The sequence below is a fragment of the Scyliorhinus torazame genome, chromosome 2, assembly GCF_047496885.1.
Source record: "Scyliorhinus torazame isolate Kashiwa2021f chromosome 2, sScyTor2.1, whole genome shotgun sequence".
Classification (NCBI taxonomy): Eukaryota; Metazoa; Chordata; class Chondrichthyes; order Carcharhiniformes; family Scyliorhinidae; genus Scyliorhinus; species Scyliorhinus torazame.
Window position 1 is genome coordinate 187,578,819 of NC_092708.1, and position 24,961 is coordinate 187,603,779.

The following is a 24,961-nucleotide window of genomic DNA, read 5'->3' on the forward strand; positions in this document are numbered from 1 at the left end:
ACAATTTTGGAGAAAAAAATGTCTTTTGAAGTCCAGTGGACCAGTTAGAGGTTTAACTGGTCCGGGGCCTTGATGTCCCGTTGGGAGCGATGTAGTGGTGGCGGCGATGCCGATGCTAGTCTGATGTTTGGAGCCTCTGGGAGCGTGCTGAAATCCTCTTCGTCCTCAAGCGTGGGCAGGGGAAGGACGGATGGTCCCGGGGGGGTTGTTGCTGGGAGAGCCGGGGGAGGAGAGGGTGGTGCTGGGCCGGGGGTGTGTGTGTGTGTGTGTGTGTGTGTGACCTGCAGCTGCCAGGTCCCTGAGGGAGACAGTATCCTAGCGGCCGTCGGGGTACGCCACGTAGGCATACTGGGGGTTTGCATGGAGCAATTGCATCCTTTCCACCAACGGGTCCGCCTTGTGGAGTCAGACATGCCTACGGAGCAGGACGGGTCCTGGAGCTGCGAGCCAAGTCGGGAGCGACATCCCGGTTGTGGACTTCCTGGGGAAGGCAAAAAGACGTTCATGGGGTGTGTTGTTTCTGGCGGTGCACAGTAGTGACCGAATGTAGTGTAGTGCATCAGGGAGGACCTCTTTGCCAGCGGGAGGCCAGGAGGTTCCTGGACCATAGGTCCAGTTGGACGGCCCTCCATACCGTCCCATTCTCCCTCTCTACCTGTCCTTTTCCCCGGGGGTTGTAGCTTGTCGTCCTGCTGGAGGCGATACCCCTGCTGAGCAGATACTGACGCAGCTCTTCACTCATGAATGAAGATCCCCTGTCACTGTGGATGTAGGCGGGGAAACCGAACAGAGCGAAGATTGTGTTGAGGGCTTTGATGATGGTGGCAGACGTCATGTCAGGGCATGGGATGGCGAAGGGGAACCGGGAGTATTCGTCGATCACACTGAGAAAATACGTGTTACAGTCGGTGGAGGGGAGGGGCCCTTTGAAATCCACGCTGAGGCGCTCAAAGGGGCAGAAGGCCTTCACCAGGCGCGCACGGTCCGGCCGGTAAAAGTGCGGCCTGCACTCCACACAGACCTGGCAGTCCCTGGTGATTGTCCGTACTTACTCGACAGGGCAGATTGTGGGCCTTTATGAAATGGTACAACCATGTGACTCCCGGGTGACAAAGGCTGTCGTGCAGGGTCCGGAATCGGTCTACCTGTGCGCTGGCACATGTACCTCGGGATAGGGCGTCTGGGGGCTTGTTGAGCTTGCCGGGGCGATACAAAATCTCGGAATTGTAGGTGGAGAGCTCGATCCTCCAACTCAAGATCTTATCATTCTTGATCTTGCCCCGCTGTGTGTTATTGAACAAGAAGGCTACCGATTGTTGGTCAGTGAGGAGAGTGAATCTCCTGCCGGCCAGGTAATGCCTCCAATGCCACACAGCTTCAACGATAGCTTGGGCCTCTTTTTCGCCGGATGGGTGCCGGATTTCTGAGGCATGAAGGGTGCGGGAAAAGAATGCCACGGGTCAGGGATACGAAGGTTGGGAAACCTGTTTGTGGACTCGAGCCTGGGTGAGCTAGAGGAGAAGTATGGGCTCCCCCGGGGAACACCTTCAGGTACTTACAGGTAAGGGCATTTGCCAGGTGGCAGGTGGTGGAGTTCCCGCGGCTGCTGCCACGCACAGTGCAGGACAGGGTGCTCTCGGGGGGGTGGGTGGGAATGGGGAAGATCTCGGAAACTTACCAGGTGATGCAGGAGGAGGAGGAGGCCTCAGTGGTGGAGATGAAAGGTAAGTGGGAGGAGGAGTTGGGAGAGGAGATCGAGGAAGGGACGTGGGCAGATGCCCTAGGGAGGATGAACTCTTCCTTACCGTGCGCGAGGCTCAGCCTCATACAGTTTAAGGTGCTGCACAGGGCACACATGACCGGGACAAGGATGAGCCGGTTCTTTGGGGGCGAGGACAGGTGTGTTAGGTGCTTGGGGAGCCCAGAGAATCACACCCATATGTCTGGGCATGCCCAGCGCTGGAGGAATTTTGGAAGGGCGTAGCGAGGACGGTGTCGAGGGTGGTCGGATCCAGGGTCAAACCGGGATGGGGGCTCGCAATATTTGGGGTGGCAGAGGAGCCAGGAGTGCAGGAGGCGAAAGAGGCCGGTATTCTGGCCTTTGTGTCCCTGGTAGCCCGGCGAAGGATTCTTCTTCAGTGGAAGGATGCTCGTCCCCCAAGTGTGGAATCCTGGATCAACAATATGGCAGGGTTCATTAAATTGGAGAGGGTGAAATTCGCCTTGAGAGGGTTTTTTAGGCGGTGGCAACCGTTCTTAGACTTGCTGGCAGAACGGTAGACATTGGTCAATGGCAGCAGCAACTTGGGGGAGGGGGGGGGGTGTTTCCTTTGTTTTTGTTATTTACACTGGGGGGTCTGAGGGGGTGTATATATTTGTTGTGTTAAGTTGGGGTGTTAATGTTAATTTATTACTTATGTACAGGAGGAGGGGGCTGTGGAGGGCTGTTTTTTTTTGGACTGTGGTTTGTACTCAACCCTGTTGGGTTCCTTTTTCATTTTGTTATTGATATTCTATGAAAACCTTAATAAAACATTTTTAAAAAAGAATGCCACGGGTCTGCCTGCCTGATTGAGGGTGGCGGCTAGGGCAACATCTGATGCGTCGCTCTCTACTTGAAAGGGCAATGTCTCGTCTACTGCGTGCATGCCGGTCTTGGCGATATCGGCTCTGATACGGGCGAAGGCCTGCTGTGCCTTGGCCGTCAGGGGAAAATGGGTGGACTGAATGAGTGGGCAGGCCTTGTCCGCCTAGTTTGGGACCCACTAGGCGTAGTTCGAGAAGAACCCCAGGCAGCGTTTGAGGGCCCTGGGGCAGTGGGGGAGGGGGAGCTCCATGAGGGGCCGCATGCCATCGGGACCGGGGCCCAGAACGGAGTTCTGGACCACATAGCCTAGGGTGGCTAAGCGGGTCGTGCTGAACACGCACTTCTCCTTGTTGTAGGTGAGGTTTAGGAGAGTGGTGGTGTGGAGAAATTTGGCAAGGTTGGCATCGTAGTCCTGCTGATCATGGCCGCAGATGGTGACGTTGTCTAGGTACAGAAAGGTGGCCCGCAAACCATACCGGTCGACCATTCGGTCCATCTCCCTTTGGAAGACCGAGACCCCGTTGGTGACGCCAAAGGGAACCCTGAGTAAGTGATAGAGGCAGCCGTCTGCCTCGAAGGCAGTGTATGGACGGTCTGATTTACGGATGGGGAGCTGATGGAAGGCGGATTTGAGATCTACAGTTGAGAAGACCCGGTACTGTGCAATCTGATTGACCGTATCAGATATGCGTGGGAGGGGGTACGCGTCGAGCTGCGTGAAACGATTGATGGTCTGGCTGTAGTCCACGACCATTCTGTGTTTCTCCCCAGTTTTAACTGCTACTACTTGGGCTCTCCAGGGGCTGTTGCTGGCCTCGATGATGCTTTCCCAAAGCAGCCGCTGGACCTCGGACCTGATGAAGGTCCTGTCTTGGGTGCTGTATCGTCTGCTCCTGGTGGCGACGGGTTTGCAATCCGTGGTTAGATTTGCGAAGAGGGAAGGCGGATCGGCTTTTAGGGTCGCGAGGCCGCACACAGTGAGGGGTGGTAGGGGCCTGCCGAATTTCAGGGTTAGGCTCTGGATGTTGCACTGGAAATCCAGGCCTAGTAGTCGGGCAGCGCAGAGGTTAGGGAGGACGTAGAGGCGGAAGCCGCTAAAATCTACGCCCTGGACTGTGTGTATGACCATACAGTACCCCTGGATCGCCACAGAATGGGATCCGGAGGCCAGGGAGATTCTTTGATTAGCGGGGTGTACCGCGAGGGAGCAGCGCCTTACTGTATCCGGGTGGATGAAGCTTTCGGTGCTCCCGGAGTCCTGCAGGCAAGAGGTCACGTGTCTGTTGACTTTCACGCTGGTCGATGCAGTGGCCAGGTTGTGCGGACGAGTCTGGTCGATGGTCACTGAGGCGAGTCGTGTGTCGTGTTGGGTGCTCTGCTACACAGACATACCAACACGGTTGCGGATGGTACAACTCAGTTTTATTACTAACAATATTTACAATGGTAAACTGGTTACTGTGGTTCGTTCATTACCCTTGAATCTGTGGACCTATCCCTAACACTATCTTGGAGTGGCACTCAGCACATGGTGGATGTCTGAGTGGCTTGCTGTGAGCTCTGTGCCCTGAGCTGTCTCCTGCTGGAATGAGCGGGAAGTGTCGTGTTCCCCGTTTTATAGTGTGTATGCTCTTGCCTGTGATTGGCTGTGGTGTTGTGTGTGTATTGATTGGTCCGTTGATCTGTCCATCAGTATGTATGTATGTTTGCACCATGATGTTTACCTGAATATCATGACATAAGAACATAAGAAGAACTTAAGAACTAGGAGCAGGAGTAGGCTATCTGGCCCCTCGAGCCTGCTCCCCCATTCAATGAGATCATGGCTGATCTTTTGTGGACTCAGCTCCACTTTCCGGCCCGAACACCATAACCCTGAATCCCTTTATTCTTCAAAAAACTATCTATGTTTATCTTAAAAACATTTAATGAATGAGCCTCTACTGCTTCACTGAGCAAGGAATTCCATAGATTCACAACCCTTTGGGTGAAGAAGTTCCTCCTAAACTCAGTCCTAAATCTACTTCCCCTTATTTTGAGGCTATGCCCCCTAGTTCTGCTTTCACCCGCCAGTGGAAACAACCTGCCCGCATCTATCCTATCGATTCCCTTCATAATCTTATATGTTTCCATAAGATCCCCCCTCATCCTTCTAAATTCCAACGAGTACAGTCCCAGTCTACTCAACCTCTCCTCGTAATCCAACCCCTTCAGCTCTGGGATTAACCTAGTGAATCTCCTCTGCACACCCTCCAGTGCCAGTACGTCCTTTCTCAAGTAAGGAGACCAAAACTGAACACAATACTCCAGGTGTGGCCTCACTAACACCTTATACAATTGCAGCAGAACCTCCCTCGTCTTAAACTCCATCCCTCTAGCAATGAAGGACAACATTCCATTTGCCTTCTTAATCACCTGTTGCACCTGAAAAACAACTTTTTGCGACTCATGCACTAGCACACCCAGGTCTCTCTGCACAGCAGCATGTTTTAATATTTTATCATTTAAATAATAATCCCTTTTGCCGTTATTCTTACCAAAATGGATAACCTCACATTTGTCAACATTGTATTCCATCTGCCAGACCCTAGCCCATTCACTTAGCCTGTCCAAATCCCTCTGCAGACTTCCAGTATCCTCTGCACTTTTTGCTTTACCACTTATCTTAGTGTCGTCTGCAAACTTGGACACATTGCCCTTGGTCCCCAACTCCAAATCATCTATGTAAATTGTGAACAGTTGTGGACCCAACACTGATCCCTGAGGGACACCACTAGCTACTGATTGCCAACCAGAGAAACACCCATTAATCCCCACTCTTTGCTTTCTATTAATTAACCAATCCTCTATCCATGCTACTACTTTCCCCTTAATGCCATGAATCTTTATCTTATGCAACAGCCTTTTGTGTGGCACCTTGTCAAAGGCTGTCTGGAAATCCAGATATATCACATCCATTGGCTCCCCGTTATCTACCGCACAGTTAATGTCCTCAAAAAATTCCACTAAATTAGTTAGGCACGACCTGCCCTTTATGAACCCATGCTGCGTCTGTCCAATGGGACAATTTCCATCCAGATGCCTCGCTATTTCTTCCTTGATGATAGATTCCAGCATCTTCCCTACTACCGAAGTTAAGCTCACTGGCCTATAATTACCCGCTTTCTGCCTACCTCCTTTTTTAAACAGTGGTGTCACGTTTGCTAATTTCCAATCCGCCGGGACCACCCCAGAGTCTAGTGAATTTTGGTAAATTATCACTAGTGCATTTGCAATTTCCCTAGCCATCTCTTTTAGCACTCTGGGATGCATTCCATCAGGTCCAGGAGACTTGTCTACCTTTAGCCCCATTAGCTTGCCCATCACTACCTCCTTGGTGATAACAATCCTCTCAAGGTCCTCACCTGTCATAGCCTCATTTCCATCAGTCACTGGCATGTTATTTGTGTCTTCCACTGTGAAGACCGACCCAAAAAACCTGTTCAGTTCCTCAGCCATTTCCTCATCTCCCACTACTAAATCTCCCTTCTCATCCTCTAAAGGACCAATATTTATCTTAGCCACTCTTTTTTGTTTTATGTATTTGTAGAAACTTTTACTATCTGTTTTTATATTCTGAGCAAGTTTACTCTCATAATCTATCTTACTCTTCTTTATAGCTTTTTTAGTAGCTTTCTGTTGCCCCCTAAAGATTTCCCAGTCCTCTAGTGTCCCACTGATCTTTGCTACTTTGTATGTTTTTTCCTTCAATTTGATACTCTCCCTTATTTCCTTAGATATCCACGGTCGATTTTCCCTCTTTTTACTGTCCTTCCTTTTTGTTGGTATAAACCTTTGCTGAGCACTGTGAAAAATCACTTGGAAGGTTCTCCACTGTTTCTCAACTGTTTCACTATAAAGTCTTTGCTCCCAGTCTACCTTAGCTAGTTCTTCTCTCATCCCATTGTAATCTCCTTTGTTTAAGCACAAAACTCTAGTGCTTGATTTTACCTTCTCACCCTCCATCTGTATTTTAAATTCCACCATATTGTGATCGCTCATTCCGAGAGGATCCCTAACTATGAGATCCTGAATCAATCCTGTCTCATTACACAGGACCAGATCTAGGACCGCTTGTTCCCTCGTAGGTTCCATTACATACTGTTCTAGGAAACTATCGCGGATACATTCTATAAACTCCTCCTCAAGGCTGCCTTGACCGACCTGGTTAAACCAATCGACATGTAGATTAAAATCCCCCATGATAACTGCTGTACCATTTCTACATGCATCTGTTATTTCTTTGTTTATTGCTTGCCCCACCATAATGTTACTATTTGGTGGCCTATAGATTACTCCTATCAGTGACTTTTTCACCTTACTATTCCTGATTTCCACCCAAATGGATTCAACCATATCCTCCATAGCACCGATATCATCCCTTACTGTTGCCCGGATGTCATCCTTAAATAACAGAGCTACACCACCTCCCTTACCATCCACTCTGTCCTTCCGAAAGGTTTGATACCCTCGGATATTTAACTCCCAGTCGTGACCATCCTTTAACCATGTTTCAGTAATGGCCACTAAATCATAGTCATTCACGATGATTTGCGCCATCAACTCATTTACCTTATTCCGAATACTACGAGCATTCAGGTAAAGTACACTTATGTTGGCTTTTTTACCTCTGTTCTGAATCTTAAAACCTCGATCAGTAACCTCTCCTAAGTTATATTTCCTCTTAACCTGTCTCCTAATTTTCCTTGTCGTCGATCCCATATCTTCCTGTAACAACCTGCCGCGTCGCTTACCATTAATGTTTTCACTTCCCGTTTTATTTCTTTTAGTATTCTTGGTCCTATTCACTGAGCTCCTCTCAGTCACTGTACCTTGTACTGTCGCCCTTTTTGATTTTTGACTATGGCTTCTCTGCCTTACACTTTCCCCCCTTTTTGACAAGAACATGTGCCTATGTGGTTATAAATAGAGATGTGTACTGAGTGCAGCTGAATGTGTGTGTGTGCAATATCTACAGCATGTACATGAGGCTAAACTATATACAAGGGGCGATGTCGGGTGCAACATAGCAACGAGGTTGTACCATAAACAAAACACGTGGAAATGTTAAACGTCAAAACCAACTCCTGTAACGACAAGGAAAAAGAGAAACATATTAACACAGTGGTATGATACAACAGTGAGTTCAATGTTCAAACAGGCTCATAAGTCCAGCCTAGTAGGTGGGCGACGAATTCGGGTTGACTGCCTCAAGGGTGGGTCAGGATTCACTGGCTGAGGAATGGGCCTGGCCACGGGCGACGACGGAATGGGCATGGTGGCAGGAAGCTCCACGAAGTCGACATCAGGAACAACAGGAGGGCGTGGCACCGGTGTAAGTTCCCGTAGCGAGCGTGGAAGCAGGCGAAGAGCCCGGCGATTGCGCCTGCGAATGGAGCCATCAGGCATGCGAACCAGGAACGAGCGGGGAGCCACGCGTCGGAGAACTTCGGCAGGTGCTGACCACCCACCTTCTGGTAGGTGGATGCGGACGTCGTCCCCAGGCGCCAGGGCGGGAAGATCAGTTGCCCATGTGTCATTTGCCACCTTCTGGCGAACGCGCTGCTGTTGCATCCTGTGCAGTACTGGAGCATGGTTGGTTGTGGGGACCAGAATAGACGGCACAGTGGTCCTGAGGGCGCGACCCATCAACAGCTGGGCTGGTGAGAGGCCAGTGGCTAGTGGGGCCGAGCGATAGGCTAGCAGGGCTAAGCAGAAGTCCGATCCGGCAGCAGCAGCCTTGCAGAGGAGCCGCTTGACGATGTGAACGCCCTTCTCCGCCTTTCCATTGGACTGGGGATGCAGAGGGCTGGACGTCGTGTGTGTGAAGCCATACGAAGCAGCAAAGGAAGACCAGTCTTGGCTGGCAAAACAGGGCCCATTGTCCGACATGACAGTAATCGGAATGCCGTGGCGTGCAAAGGTGTCTTTGCAGGCCCTTATGACAGCGGACGATGTCAAATCGTGCAGGCGTATGACCTCTGGATAGTTTGAAAAGTAATCTATAATGATTACATAGTCCCTGCCGAGCGCATGAAAAAGGTCGACACCCACCTTCGCCCAGGGGGACGTCACCAGCTCATGGGGCTGAAGCGTCTCAGGAGGTTTTGCCGGCTGAAACCTTTGGCAGGTGGGGCAGTTGAGCACCATATTGGCAATGTCATCGCTGATGCCCGGCCAGTATACCGCCTCTCGGGCCCTCCGTCTGCACTTCTCGACCACCAGATGGCCTTCTTGTAGTTGGTCGAGGACCAGCTTGTGCATGCTGTGTGGAATCACAATCCGGTCCAGCTTTAGGAGGACACCATCAATGACGGCCACGTCGTCCCGGACATTTTAGAACTGCGGGCACTGTCCTTTGAGCCACCCTCCCGTCATGTGGCGCATCACACGTTGTAGAAGGAGGTCAGCCGCAGTCTCCCGACGAATACGGGCCAGACTGGAGTCATCGGCTGGCAGATTTGCCGACGTGAAGGCCACCTGCGCTTCGACCTGACAGATGAACCCCTCCGAGTCGGGCGGTGTGCTCACTGCTCTAGACAGGGCATCCGCAATGATGAGGTCCTTTCCCGGGGTGTAGACCAGTTGGAAGTCATATCTCCTGAGTTTGAGTATGATGCGCTGGAGGCAAGGGGTCATCTCGTTCAGGCCCTTATGTATGATGCTGACCAGGGGGCGATGGTCAGTCTCAACGGTAAACTGGGGGAGACCATACACGTAGTCATGGAACTTGTCTATTCTGGTTAGCAAACCCAGGCACTCCTTTTCGATCTGCGCGTAGCACTGTTCTGTGGGGGTCATGGCCCGCGGGATATAGGCGACCGGGGCCCATGACGCAGTGTCATCCTGCTGTAGGAGTACCGCCCCAATGCCGGACTGGCTGGCATCGGTCGACATTAGTGTCACGAGATGTGTCGAAATCGCCAATACCGGGGCTGTGGTGAGCTTAATTTTGAGCTCCTCCCATTCCTTCTGGTGTGCGGGCAGCCACTGGATCTTCGTGGACTTCTTGACTAGGTGGCGAAGAGCCATCGTGTGGGAGGCAAGGGTGGGAATGAACTTCCCCAGGAAGTTGACCATGCCTAGGAAGAGTAGCACTGCTTTCTTGTCTGCCGGCTGCGGCATGGCTGTAATGGCGCTCACCTTGTCTGCATCCGGACGGACCCCCGACCGGGATATGTGGTCCCCCAGAAACTTCAGCTCGGTTTGGCCGAAAGAACACTTGGCTCGGTTGAGGCGCAGGCCGTTTTCCCGTATCCGCGCAAAGACGCGCTGGAGACGACTGATGTGCTCCTGTGGTGTGGTGGACCAGATGATGATGTCGTCAACGGAGATGATGATGTCGCACCCCTTCGATGCCCTCCATCATCTGTTCCATGATCCTGTGAAAGACCTCGGATGCCGAGATGATGCCATACGGCATTCTGTTATAGCAGAACCTGCCGAAAGGAGTGTTGAAGGTGCACAGCTTCCTGCTGGACTGGTCCAGTTGGATCTGCCAAAAACCCTTCGAGGCATCCAGCTTTGTAAAGATTTTAGCCCGGGCCATTTCGCTCGTGATCTCTTCCCGTTTGGGTATGGGGTAGTGTTCCCTCATTATGTTGTTGTTCAGGTCTTTTGGGTCAATGCAGATCCGGAGTTCGCCAGAGGGCTTCTTAACACATACCATGGAGCTGACCCATGGCGTGGGCTCCGTGACCCGGGATAGCACCCCTTGGTCCTGGAGATCCTGCAGCTGCTGCTTGAGGCGGTCTTTGAGTGGCGCTGGGACCCTGCGAGGTGCGTGAATGACCGGGGTGGCGTCCAGTTTGAGTCATATTCTGTAGGTATAGGGCAGTGTACCCATGCCCTCGAATGCCTCCTGGTTGTGGGCGAGGAGCGATTGAAGCTGTGCCCTAAATTCTGCATCCGGGAAGTCTGATGTGCCTTCTGGAGACAGAGTGTGGACCCGCTGCACGAGGTGGAGAACCTTGCATGCCTGTGCGCCTAGCAGGGAGTCCTTTGATGATCCGACTATTTCGAAGGACAATGTGGCAGTGTATGTGTTGTGTGTTACCTGGAGCTGGCAGGATCCCATGGCCAGGATAACGTTTCCATTGTAGTCGACCATCTTGCAACGAGATGGCCGAATTGGTGGTCTGACCTTCAAGGCGTAGAAGGCTGACCATGCTATTCGGTTGGCGGAGGCACCAGTGTCCAGATGGAATGTTATCGGTGATCGGTTGACCGTTAGGGTGGCACACCATTCATCACCCGGATTGACGCTGTTCACTGGCATCGGCTGGTGGGTCCTGCTTGGAGACATCTGGTTCCTATCAATGACCGCAACACGGACGGCGTCCCGGTCGTCTGTGTCACTGGTTTGGATATCGTCTGGGCACGACTCGTAGTACGGAGGCTGAATGGTCCGCACGTCCCTGCGAGGTTGTCGGAATTGGGGAGCGTTGGCAGGTTGAGCTGCTCGACAGCAGGCAGCGTTGTGGCCCATCTTGCCACAGCGGAGGCATTGTCGGTTTTTTGCCGGACATTGCCGCTTCAAATGTGCGGCTCCGCAGATGCCGCACGTCGTGACGTCATGGCGTTCATTTTGCCACCGCGCATGCGCAGTTCGGTCTTGCGTCGAGCGCGTCTGCGCGTCACGCCCCTCTGCGTCGACGTCTCTTTTGGCGTGCACAAACGCGGGAGGCCACGGAAAGCGCGTAAAATGGCCGCCCTCGTCCGGGCCGTGGGCCGGGAGGAACTCGATCGCCTGTTCACGTTTGGCCTCATAGGACGCCTGCCTTGCCGATCCGGCCGCGTAGGACAGCTGCCTTGCCGATCCGGCCGCGTAGGACCCCTGCCGCGCCGATTCGGCCGCTTGAAATTGGGAGTAGCGGCTGGTCGCGTTTTCATGAAGGACACGGGCTTCGATTGCGGAGGCTAGGGTGAGGCTTTTAATTTTGAGGAGCTGCTGGCGTAGGGCGCCCGAGGTGACCCCAAAAACAATCTGGTCCCGAATCATTGAATCGGAGGTGGTGCCGTAACCGCAGGACTGCGCGAGGATACGGAGGTGTGTGAGGAAAGATTGAAAGGGCTCATCCTTACCCTGCAGGCGCTGCTGGAAGAGATACCTCTCGAAACTCTCATTTACCTCGACACTGAAGTGTTGCTCGAGTTTGAGAAGGACCGTCTTGTACTTGGTCTTGTCCACACCTTCCGCGAACACCAGGGAGTTGTAGACATGGATGGCGTGTTGCCCTGCCGTGGAGAGGAGGAGGGTGATTTTCCTGGTGTCCGAAGCATTCTCCCTTTCTGTGGCTTCTAGGAAGAACTGGAAGTGCTGTTTGAACAGCTTCCAATTGACGCCGAGGTTTCCAGCGATTTGTAACGGCTGCGGCGGGCTGACGGTGTCCATGGCACAGGATGGCGGATTCCTGAGGATTCGTAGGTAGGTCTCACAGTTACCGGGTTCCAATCCGGGTACTATGTCGTGTTGGGTGCTCTGCTACACAGACATACCAACACGGTTGCGGATGGTACAACTCAGTTTTATTACTAACAATATTTACAATGGTAAACTGGTTACTGTGGTTCGTTCATTACCCTTGAATCTGTGGACCTATCCCTAACACTATCTTGGAATGGCACTCAGCACATGGTGGATGTCTGAGTGGCTTGCTGTGAGCTCTGTGCCCTGAGCTGTCTCCTGCTGGAATGAGCGGGAAGTGTCGTGTTCCCCGTTTTATAGTGTGTATGCTCTTGCCTGCGATTGGCTGTGGTGTTGTGTGTGTATTGATTGGTCCGTTGATCTGTCCATCATTGTGTATGTATGTTTGCACCATGATGTTTACCTGAATATCATGACATTGTGGTCGGTCGTCGCTGGTGTAGGATGACGGGGAGCCCGGAGGTCCTGGTCCTGGAACACTGGCGGTGCCCATGTGCCGTGGGGGAGAGAAGATGACGGCGCCTGAAGATCTCGAGGAATACAAAATGGCGGCTGAAAATCTAGAGGAGTACAAAATGGCAGCACCCATGGGCCGCACGTGGCAGGGGTTGGACAAGATGGCGGCGCCTATGGGACGCACGTGTTGCTCGGGGGTGGGGAAGATGGCGGCGCCCACTGGCCGCGCTTGGTCTGAGGTAGAGAAGATTGAGGCGCCCACTGGCCGTGCGCGATCTGAGGGGGAGAAGATGGCGGCGCCCATTGGCCGCGGGTGGTCCGGGGAGGTGAAGATGGCAGCGCCCATTGTCCGTAAATGAGGGGGGTGGGGCGATAGCGGCGACTGTATGGGCCTGGCACACCGCGGCGAAGTGCCCCTTCTTGCCGCAAGCCTTACAATGGACAGCACGGGCTGGGCAGCTTTGGTGGGGGTGCTTCTGCTGGCCACAGAAATAACATCAGGGACCCCCGGGGTTTTCAGTCTGGCGTGTGGCGCAGGCGTATTGGCTGGGTAAGGCCCCTGCTGGGGCGGCCGTCTGTGGGGTCCACGATGCGTAGGAGGGGTGGGCCGCGTGGCTGGGGGGTGTAGGCCTGAATGTTGCGCGAGGCGACCATCATGGAGAGCGCTAGTTTCTTTGTCTCCGTTAGGTCGAGCGTGGCCCCCTCTAACAGTCACTGGCGTACGAGGTCCGACCCAATCCCCGTAACAAACGCGTCCCGCATAAGGAGGTTTGAATGTTCTGTGGCCGTAATGGACTGACAGTCACAGTTCCGGACGAGTGGGATTAGGGCCCACCAGTAGTCTTCTATGGACTCACCAGGGAGTTGAGAGCGAGTGGCGAGTACGTACCTGGCGAAGAGCGTGTTTGTCTTCTGAGCGTAATTCTCCTTGAGAAGCGTCATGGTTTCGGTGTAGTTCGGCGCGTCCTGGATTAGCGGAAAGACGCTGGAGTTCAACCTTGAGTACAGGATCTGTATCTTCTGAGCCTCCGAGACAGGGGTGGGTGCCAAGTTGATGTACGCCTCGAAGCAAGCTAGCCAGTGTTGAAAGTCCTTTTTTGCGTCGCTTGAATGCGGATCCAGCTGCAGGCGATCCGATTTGATACAGAGGTCCATCTTTTGAAAATCTTAGAGCAATAAATTGATGCACGATCAATTGCACAAAGACTTGAGTTGAGTACAACTGAGGCTTTATTGCTCTAAGATGTGTGGCCTCCCACAGCAGCTAGCGAAATGGCTGCAGCATGGAGGACGCACATATTTATACTCTGCCTACTGGGCGGAGCCAGCAGGCAGGGACTACCAATGTACCTGTAGTACAGGTCCTACTATACATCACCTAATAGAGGTGCAACAGTGGTTTACCACATAGGCTTCAAATGAAGTTACTGTGAAAAGCCCCGAGCCACATTCCCTGGGCATTTTACTATACTCACAGGCACTGTGCTCAAAGATACCCCAGTAACCTGAGGCCTTTACCCACCCAACATTCAGTCAGTCAGGAAACAGAGACTGGGAATGTTAATTAAGGTGTGCCATGAAATTCGGCAGGACCTGGGGAATATCCATTCTTCCATGTTTCCAAATGCAAACCAAACCTTACCAGCAGCCCCCCATGCCATCAACACTGCCCTCTTGTAAATATCATTGCCATTGACTCTCTCTCAGTATTAATCTCTCGGTCCCTTTTGCACACTCTCTCTCTCCATGTCTCTCCCTCTCTATATCTTTTATTTTCTCCCGATCCTCTCTCTTCCTGTATAACTCTCAGTTGCTTTATATCTCTCTCCCTGTATCACTCTCACGCTTTTTATCTCTCTCCCGCGCTCTCCATGTATCACTCTCCCGGTATCTCCTTCTCCCTCTCTTCCTGTATCACTCTCACTCTGTATCTGTCTCCCCTGCTCTACCAATAGCTCTTTCACACACACACAACCGCCCCCCCCCCCCCCCCCCCTACGTATAACTGTTTCTGCTCTCTCTCTATACCTATATTATACAGATATAGATAATATATCTTATTTTGTGTTCCCAGGAAGAAGAATTACAAGAGATGGAGGATATATCTGAGAAGATGCTGGACTACTTTGGACACTTGTTTGACTGTGTGATTGTGAACGATGAGCTTCTGGACACCCACATGCAGCTACTTTGTGTTGTAAAGCGAGCTCAGGCTGAGCCATATTGGGTACCAGCAGCTTGGCTCGATTCAGACATGGGTGATTAATCCCTTCTCCATGAGATGCCAGGAGTGAATAAATACTTTTGTAGAAAATAGACCGTACCTGCCAAAGGAGTGTTTGATGGGGACAGTGTACAGAGGAATTTACTCTCTGTCTAACACACACGTGCTGTACCTGTCCTGGGCGTGTTTGATAGAACAGTGAAGAGGGAGCTTTACTCTGTACCTAACCCCATGCTAGTTTCTGCCCTGGGACTGTTTGATGGGGACAATGTAGCTAGAGATTAATTCTGTATTTAATCCTGAGCAGTATTTGACCTGGGAATGTTTAATGGGGACAGTTTAGAGGGAATTTTACTCTGTATCTAACTCCATGTTGTACCTGTCCTGGGAGTGTTTGATGGGGACAATGTAGAAGGAGCTTTACTCTGTATCTAACTCCATGTTGTACCTGTGCTGGGAGTGTTTGATGGAGACAATGTAGAAGGAGCTTTACTCTGTATCTAACTCCATGTTATACCTGTGCTGGGAGTGTTTGATGGAGACAATGTAGAAGGAGCTTTACTCTGTATCTAACTCCATGTTGTACCTGTCCTGGGAGTGTTTGATGGGGACAGTGAAGAGGAAACTTTACTCTGTATCTAACTCCATGTTGTACCTGTCCTGGGAGTGTTTGATGGAGACAATGTAGAAGGAGCTTTACTCTGTATCTAACTCCATGCTGTACCTGGCCTGGGAGTGTTTGATGGGGACAGTGAAGAGGAAACTTTACTCTGTATCTAACTCCATGTTGTACCTGTCCTGGGAGTGTTTGATGGGGACAGTTTAGATGGAACTTTACTCTGTATCTAACCCCGTGCTGTACCTGACCTATGAGTGTTTGATGGGGACAGTTTAGATGGAACTTTACTCTGTATCTAACTCCATGTTGTACCTGACCTGGGAGTGTTTGATGGGGACAGTTTAGATGGAACTTTACTCTGTATCTAACCCCGTGCTGTCCCTGTCCTGGGAGTGTTTGATGGGGACAGTGTAGATGGAACTTTACTCTGTATCTAACCCCGTGCTGTACCTGTCCTGGGAGGGTTTGATGGGGACAGTGTAGAGGGAACTTTACTCTGTATCTAACCCCGTGCTGTACCTGGTCTGGGAGGGTTTGATAGGGACAGTTTAGAGGGAACTTTACTCTGTATCTATCCCTGTCAGTGACTAAGGGACAATGCAGCAGAAGCTTTACTCCTGGAATTTATTGATGGTGACACTGGTTGATCAAATGGAAATGTTCCAGAGCTGAGTGACCTTCCCCTGATGAGTAAAAAACAATTCAGCCCAAAATGTAACGTAGAAACCTAGATGCAGAATCTTGTTATAGGGAGCTGTATGTTATAATGAAAGTTATCCTGTAGGTGTTAAAGATGCTAGATAAAAGTTGCATGGTAAATAACAAAGTTATGCTGTTGGTTGTCTGTTCTACTTGTGATGAGTTGTGGGTCTATAATCGTTGTACTTCCCCCTTTCCTTCATTTCCTACAATCATCACTGTTTCACTGCTTTTCCTGGTGCTTTCCTTTCCCGAAGTCGCAGACCTTTACCGTAAGTGATCAAACAGAAATGATGGAGTGAACACCAGTCACAACACATGGGACTGAAATAAAAACAGAACATGCTGGAAATACTCAGCAAGCCTGGCAGCATCTATAAAGAAAGAAACAGAGTTAACATTCTGGGAGAAACATATTTGATTTGAAACATTAATGTTGTTTCTCCCTCCACAGATGCTGCCAGATCTGCGGATTATTTCCAGCACAAAATGTTTTTATTTTGGGATTCCAGCATCCGCAGTATTTTGCGTTTATTATGTCTTCCATCTCGATGGCAGGACAGGTGTGATCCTTCACCTCCTTTGCTCGGGGCTTTCTCTCGAGCGCTCTTGTTCTGGGATTGGACGGGTGTAACGAACAGGGGAGCGACGTTTACGGGCCGAATGCCTGGATGGTTACACTGTGTTTGGCCCGGCGGTCACTACTGGACCCTTTTCGACTATTGTTCGCAAAGTCTCCATTTCTTATTCTGTGTCGGATGAGTCGACCTCCTGCGTTTCCAAGTCAAGGGGCTCATCCGCCTCACTCTTCCAACTTCTTCCATCGGGCAGGAGATACAGAAGTCTGAGAACACGCACGAACAGACTCAAAAACAGCTTCTTCCCCACTGTTACCAGACTCCTAAATGACCCTCTTATGGACTGATTTCATTAACACTACACCCTGTATGCTTCATCCGATGCCAGTGCTTATGTAGTTACATTGTCTATGTTGTGTCGCCCTATTATTTATTTTCTTTTATTCCCTTTTCTTCTCATGTACTTAATGATCTGTTGAGCTGCTTGCAGAAAAATACTTTTCACTGTACCTCAGCACACATGACAATAAACAAAAATCCAATCCAATCCAGTGGGTATCACAGGTGGCTGCTCCGGAGGAAGGGACACCATCGGTCGTGGGGCTTTGATCTGTCCTTGAGGACCTGTAGGGCACGACTGCAGAAAAGGTCCACGTGCCTGTTCAATTCTTTTTCCGTTACAAGTCTGGCCCTGATCACTTTACTTATGTCCTGTTGATCCACAATGCCCCTTTGTTGAAATTCCAGACGTAGACCTCGTCGGCCACTAAATATTCCCTGATGGATCTGGATCGTCGTGTTTCAGCGTGTTCCTGCCGGTCATGGACCTTTTCCCCGATATCTGGCAGTACAATGCTCAACCGCATGTGTAGCCAATGACCCATTAACAATTCCAAGGGCGGTGGACTTCCGGTTGCGGCTATGCTGAGCTAAGTCGCACATTCGGCAGCTCCCGCCAGAAACTGACTTTTGGGCTCTTTTTAGGGGCCCCAGCGGCATTTGTTCGACGGTTCCCAGTGTGGGAAGGTGACAGTATGATTTCCCCGGCACTGTATGGATTGGACCAGGAGTGGAGCGGTGAAAAAAGTAATTCTGGTGCAGCGAAAAGTGCGTGGGAGGAAAGCCAAGATGGCGGCGGGTGGAGATGGAGGGCGGGTCGCAAGATCAGCAGGCGTTTCTCAAGCGCTGCTTCACGGAATTGAAAGCAGAGCTGCTGGAGCCGATGAAGACTTCGATCGACAAGCTGGTCGAGTCACAGAAGGCCCAAGGGGCGGCGATCCAGGAGGTGCGGCAGAAGGTCTCGGAGATTGAGGACGAGATATTGGGCCTGACGGTGAAGGTGGAGGCGCACAAGGCGCTGCATAAGAAATGGCAGGAGAAGTTCGAGGACACAGAGAATCGGTCGAGGAGGAAGAATCTGCGGATTCTGGGTCTCCCGGAGGGAGTGGAGGGGTCGGATGCTGGACCATATGTGGTCCAGCATGAACACGTTGATGAACACGTTGATGGGCGCGGGTGCCTTCCTGAGGCCCCTGGAGCTGGATGGGGACCACCGAGTCCTGGCGAGGAGGCCCAAGTCTAATGAGCCGCCGCGGGCGGTATTGGTGTGGTTCCACCGCTTGGTGGACAGGGAGTGTGTCCTAAGGTGGGCAAAAAAGAAGCGGAGCAGCAGGTGGTAAAATGCAGAGGTCTGTATATACCAGGACTGGAGCGCGGAGGTGGCCAAGAAGAGGGCCGGGTACAACCGGGCTAAGGCGGTTCTGCATCGGAAGGGGGTGGAATTCGGGATGCTGCAGCCGGCGCGACTGTGGGTCACGTTTAAGGACCGGCACCATTACTTTGAGACGCCTGAGGAGGCATGGACCTTTATTCAGGCCGAAAAGTTGGACACGGACTGAGGGTCGGTTGTGAGGGGAGGTCGCGGGGGGCTACTGTGGGTACTGTGCTTTGGGGGATGTTCTGTTCTGTTCTGTAATGTTTTCTTGGGTGCTGGGTGGGGTAGGGTGAAATGGTTCGAAGTGGGGGTTTTGTGAGAGTGTGGGCGTCGGTGGTTGGAAGGACGGGGCCCCGTTGGGGGGAGGGGAGATGGGAGGGCCGAGGTGGGGGAGCTGGGATTAGGCCGCAAAAGGGAGCTGCGCCAGAGAGGGCGGGGCCGGATTGATGGAAAGCGCGGGCTTTTTCCCGCGCTAGGGAAGGAAGAGGGCAGGGCCGGGGGGGGGAAGGGCGGTGTTGGAGAGGAGCGCCCACTGATGGACAGGAGGGGGAGGGGGGAGACTACCACATTGAGGGGTCGATGGAGTGGCGGGAGTGGCCGGGGTCAGCAAGAGTCCGCTGACTTACGGGAGTGCTATGGGGGAGCAACGCAGCTAGGGGGGGACCTAGCTGGGGGGGTGGGAGGGGGGAACTGGGTTGCTGCTGCATTGGCCAAAGAGGAGCTGGAGCTCGGAGAGAGAGTCGGGGCGGGGGTCTGCCGCTGGGGGGAATGGAGAGTGCGGGAGGCGCGGGCACGTGGCTGGCCTAGAAAAGAAAATGGCTAATCGGCAGGGGGGGGGGGGGCGGAGGGGGGGGGGGGGGGGGGGGGGAGGGAGGAGGGGGGGGGAAGCCCCTGATCTGGCTAATAACTTGGAATGTGAGAGGCCTGAACGAGCCGGTCAAGAGGGCCCGTGTGTTCGCACACCTGAAGGGACTGAAGGCAGATGTGGTTATGCTCCAGGAGACGCATTTGAGGGTGGCAGATCAGGTTAGGCTGAGAAAGGGGTGGGTAGGGCAGGTTGTCCACTCGGGGTTGGGCACAAAGAATCGAGGGGTGGTGATTTTGATGGGGAAGCGGGTGTCGTTTGAGGCGCTGAACATCGTGGCAGACAATGGGGGTAGGTATGTGATGGTGAGTGGTAAGCTGCAGGGGGTGTGGGTGGTATTGGTGAATGTATATGCCCCGAATTGGGACGATGCCGGATTTATGCGGCGCATGCTGGGCCGGATTCCGGACCTGGAGGCAGGGAGCTTGATAGGGGGGGTGACTTCAACACGGTTCTGGATCCAGCATTGGACCGCTCCAGGTCCAGGACGGGTAAGAGGCCGACGGTGGCCAAGGTGTTGAAGGGGTTTATGGACCAGATGGGAGGAGTAGACCCATGGAGGTTTGTCAGGCCGGGGGCCAGGGAATTTTCTTTTTTTTCCCACGTCCATAAAGCCTACTCCCGGATAGACTTCTTTGTTATGAGCAGGGCACTAATCCCGAGGGTGGAGGACACGGAGTATTCGTCCATAGCCATCTCAGACCATGCCCCGCACTGGGTGGAGCTGGAGCTAGGGGAGGAGAGGGACCAGCGCCCGCTGTGGCGCCTGGATGTGGGCTTGCTAGTGGATGAGGAGGTGAGTGGTCGGATCCGGGGGTGCATTGAAAGCTATCTAGAGGCTAACGATAATGGGGAGGTGCAGGTGGGGATGGTCTGGGAGGCGCTGAAGGCGGTGATTAGGGGAGAGCTAATCTCCACTAGGGCCCACAAGGACAAGGAGAGGAGAGAGAGGGAGAGATTGGTGGGGGAGATTTTAAGGGTGGATAGGAGATATGCAGAGGTCCCCGAGGAGGGACTACTCAAGGAGCGACGAAGCCTCCAGGCCGAGTTCGACCTGTTGACCACCAAGAAGGCAGAGGTGCAGTGGAGGAAAGAGCAAGGGGCGGTGTATGAGTACGGAGAGAAGGCTAGCCAGATGTTGGCACACCAGCTTCGGAAGCGGGAGGCAACGAGGGAGATTGGGGGAGTTAGGGAGAAAGGGGGGAACACGGTGCGGAGTGCGGTGGGAATAAATGGGGTATTTAGAGGGGCTGTTTAGGTCTGAGCCCCCGATGGAGGTGGGCGGGATGCGTCGATTTTTGGATCGGCTGAGGTTCCCGAACACAGGGTATCGTTGTATGCCGATGACCTGTTACTGTATGTGGCGGACCCAGTGGGGGGGATGCCGGAGGTGATGCGGATCCTCAGGGAGTTTGGGGACTTTTCCGGGTATAAGTTCAGCGTGGGGAAGAGTGAGCTCTTCGTGGTACACCCAGGGGACCAGGGAAGGGGGATAGACGAGCTTCCACTGAAGAGGGCGGAAAGGAGTTTTCGGTGCCTTGGGATCCAGGTGGCCAGGAGCTGGGGGGCCCTACACAAGCTCAACTTGACGAGGTTGGTGGAGCAGATGAAGGAGGAGTTTAAAAGATGGGATATTCTGCCACTCTCCCTGGCGGGTAGGGTACAGTCGGTGAAGATGACGGTGCTCCCGAAGTTCCTTTTTATATTCCAGTGCCTCCCCATCCTGATCCCTAAGGCCTTTTTAAAGCGGGTCAGTAGGAGCATCATGGGATTCGTGTGGGCGAAAAAGACCCCGAGGGTGAGAACGGTGTTTCTGGAGAGGAGTAGGGACAGAGGAGGGTTAGTGTTACCTAATCTGTGTGCGTATTACTGGGCTGCCAATGTGGCGATGATACACAAGTGGGTAATGGAGGGGGAGGGGGTGGCGTGGAAGAGGCTGGAGATGGCGTCCTGTGTGGGCACGAGTCTGGGAGCGCTGGTGACAGCACCGCTGCTGCTCCCGCCGACTAGGTACACCACGAGTCCGGTGGTGGCGGTGACTTTGAAAATTTGGGGGCAGTGGAGACGCCACAGGGGTGAGGTAGAAGCTTTGGTTTGGTCCCCAATCCGGGAGAACCATCGGTTCTTCCCGGGGATAATGGATGGAGTGTTCCTGAGCTGGCACAGGGCAGGAATTAGAAGGATGGGGGACCTGTTTTTAGATGGGACGTTTGCGAGCCTTGGGGCGCTGGAGGAAAAATTTGGGCTTCCCCCCAGAAATGCCTTCAGGTACATGCAGGTAAGGGCGTTTGTAAGACGGCAGGTGAGGGAGTTCCCGCTGCTTCCCGCACTTAGGATCCAGGACAGGGTGCCCTCGGGGGGGGTGGGTTGGAGAGGGCAGGGTCTCGGTGATCTACCAGGAGATGCAGGAGGAGGAGGAGACCTCGGTGGAGGAGCTAAAGGGTAAATGGGAGCTTGGGGAGGAGATAGTCGAGGGTACATGGGCGGACGCCCTGGGTAGGGTTAATTCTTCCTCCTCTTGCGCCAGGCTTAGCCTGATACAATTTAAGGTTCTTCACAGAGCGCATATGACAGGGGCGAGTCTGAGCAGGTTATTTGGGGTGGAAGACAGGTGTGGGAGGTGCTCGGGGAGCCCAGCAAATCACACCCACATGTTCTGGGCGTGCCCGCCGTTGGATGGGTTCTGGAGGGGTATTACGGTGTCTAAGGTGGTGAACACCCGGGTTAAACCGAGCTGGGGGGTTATCACTATTTGGGGTATTGGACGAGCTGGGAGTGCAGGAGGCAAAAGAGGCCGGTATTCTGGCCTTTGCGTCCCTGGTAGCCCGGCGGAGGATTCTGCTACAGTGGGAAGATATGAGGCCCCCAAGCATGGAAGCCTGGATCAGCGACATGGCAGGGTTCATTAAATTGGAGAGGGTAAAATTTGCCTTGAGAGGGTCTGTGCAAGGGTTCTTCAGGCGGTGGCAAATGTTCCTAGACTTTCTAGCGGAGCATTCGGAGGTGGACAGCAGCAGCAGCAGCAACCCAGAGGGGGGGGGGGGGGGGGAGGAGGGGGGTGTACTTTGTGTTTTCTACTGTGTTTATTATTGCTTAATGGGGGGTTTGTATATTGGGGGAATTCGTGATGTAGTTGTAAGATGTTTATTTATGTGTTCTTTGTTTTTCTTTTTTCTGTAAGGGGGGGGTTTGTTGAAAATATGTAAAAATTGCAATAAAAATATTTCTTAAAAAAAAAAACAATTCCAAGGGCGTCACTCCGGTGGTGGCTCGTGACATGGTTGTGTAATAGGACAGGAAACGGGAGAGATGGGTCTCCAGGGAGCCGGGGGTTTGTTTTTGCATGCCGAGCTGAAACGTCATTACTGCCATTTCAGCCAATCCCTTGGATGACGGGTGGTAAGGTAAATAATAATAATCTTTATTAGTGTCACAAGTAGGTTTACATTAACACTGCAATGAAGTTACTGTGAAAATCTCCTAGTTCGGGTACACTGAGGGAGAATTCAGAATGTCCAATTCACCTAACAAGCACGTATTTCGAGAGGAAACCGGAGCACCCAGCGAAACCCACGCAGATTCTGGGACAACGTGCAGACACTGCACAGATAGTAATCAAAGCCAGGAATTGACTCCGGCACCTGTTTGGGTACACTGAGGGAGAATTCAGAATGCCCAAATTACTTAACAGCACATCTTTCGGCATTTGTGGGAGGAAACCGGAGCACAAGGAGGAAACCCACGCAGACACGGGGAGAACGTGCAGACTCCGCACAGACAGTGACCCAAGCCGTGAATTGAACCTGGGACCCTGGCACTGTGAAGCAACAGTGCTAACCACTATGCTACTGTGGCCTAGTCAAGATGGGCACAGTCCAAAGGAAGTGGCGTTTCCTGCAGCTTTACTTTACCCTCATCGCCAGTCTAAAGTTCCAGGCGAGCAACCACATGGAAGCGATGACTGTGAGGAAAACTCAAGTTTATTTTACCTACTATATTACAACTCCAACTCCCCAAAGGTACTGCCCTGCCGGCCTACACTTTGGTCGGGCTATTTATGTCCCACGAGGCCCCTGGGAAAGGTTCTTCACCCAATCCTGTGTAATACAGGGATTGGGCAGTAAATGTGGCCATGTCAACAGTGTCCAAATGCCAAGAAATGAAAATGAATACCCCATGGCTTGAGATTATGGGTAAGTGCAACCCATTCCCAGTACTGACAGTAGGACAATGTCTCCCTCAACCCTGATATTTAACAAAGGGGATATTGCACCATTGCAATGAAAGCTTTCACTCACCACATACATACCGCCAGACACATATTATGTTGAGCAATTCTGAGACGATGTTGTGGTTCTCTGTGATTGATGCAGCCACAAAGGCAATTGGAGTTAAATGTATGGGTTTGTTCCTCTATCCTGTGGTTGACCGACTTGCATTAAGCAGGGGCACGGGCAAAAGTAGATCCTGAAATGTTCTGATCTTTCCCCAATTCCAGAGGGTGCGTTACATCCCATTCATTACAGTGTATTAACCCTCAAGAGATTACACCACATTAGCCCCAGTCTTTACAGTACATTACTCTCCAGGCATTAGACTAAATTATCCCCCAGCAATTACAATACATGACACAATATATTACTCTGAGAGATTAAGGTACTTTACCCAATCATTACAGTATATTACCCCCAAACATTACAGTACATTATTCTACAATTTACAGTATATTCCCCTAATCATTACAGTACATTACTCGCAGCGATTACAGTATATTACTCCCAAATATTACAGTACATTACCCGAAAATACAGTAAATTACTCCTAGAGATTACAGTACATTATCCCAGAGATTACACTAAATTACTCAGAGTACAGTATACTATCCCAGAGATTACAGTACATTACCCCAGATATCACAGTAAATTACGCTCAGAGATTACAGTACATTATCCCAGAGATTACAGTACACTGCTCCCAGGAATTACAGTACATTACCCCAGAGATTATAGTAAATTACTCCAAGGGATTACAGAATATTACCCCAGAGGTTACAGTAAATTACTCCCAAAGTTTACAGTACATTAGCATAGAGATTACAAAACATTACCTCAGAGATTACAGTAAGATACCCCCAGGGATTTCAGTACATTACCCCAGGATTACAGGGCATTACTCTCAGAGATTGCAGTACATTTCCCCAGAGATTACGGTAAATTACTCCCAGGGATTACAGTACATTACTCCCAGGAATTACAGTACATTACCCCAGAGATTGCAGTATGTTACTCCAGAGATTACAGTAAATTACTTTCAGAGATTACACGACATTAACCCAGAGATTACAGTAAATTACTCCCAGGGGTTACAGTAAATTACACCCAGGGATCACAGTACATTACCCCAGGGATTACAGTACATTACTCCCAGGAATTACAGTACATTACTCCCAGGAATTACAGTATATTACCCCAGAGATTACAGTACATCACCCCAGAGATTACAGTACATTACCCTTGGAGAATACAGTACATTACTCCCAGGAATTAGAGTACATTACACCAGGGATTACAATGCATTACTCCCAGGAATTACAGTGCATCACACCAGTGATTACAGTACATTACCCCAGAGATTACAGTACATTAGTCCCAGAGATTACAGTACATTACCCAGGGGATTACAGTACATTTCCCCAGGAATTAAAGTGCATTAGTCCCAGATATTACAGTCCATTCCTTCCAGAGATGACATTG

At 51.7% G+C, this 24,961-nt stretch overlaps 1 protein-coding gene across 2 annotated transcripts in view; it reads left to right on the top strand.

The window, feature by feature from the left end:
• The window catches only part of LOC140394247 (MAGUK p55 subfamily member 4-like), a 126,509-nt gene extending 110,331 nt beyond the window's left edge, over positions 1-16,178 (top strand). For both annotated transcript variants that reach the window (XM_072481299.1, XM_072481291.1), the window contains one exon: positions 14,584-16,178. In XM_072481299.1, coding sequence (XP_072337400.1) covers positions 14,584-14,775 — 192 coding nt within the window. In that variant the 3' untranslated portion in view covers positions 14,776-16,178. The remainder of the gene's footprint in view (positions 1-14,583) is intronic.
• Positions 16,179-24,961: the final 8,783 nt, after the last annotated feature.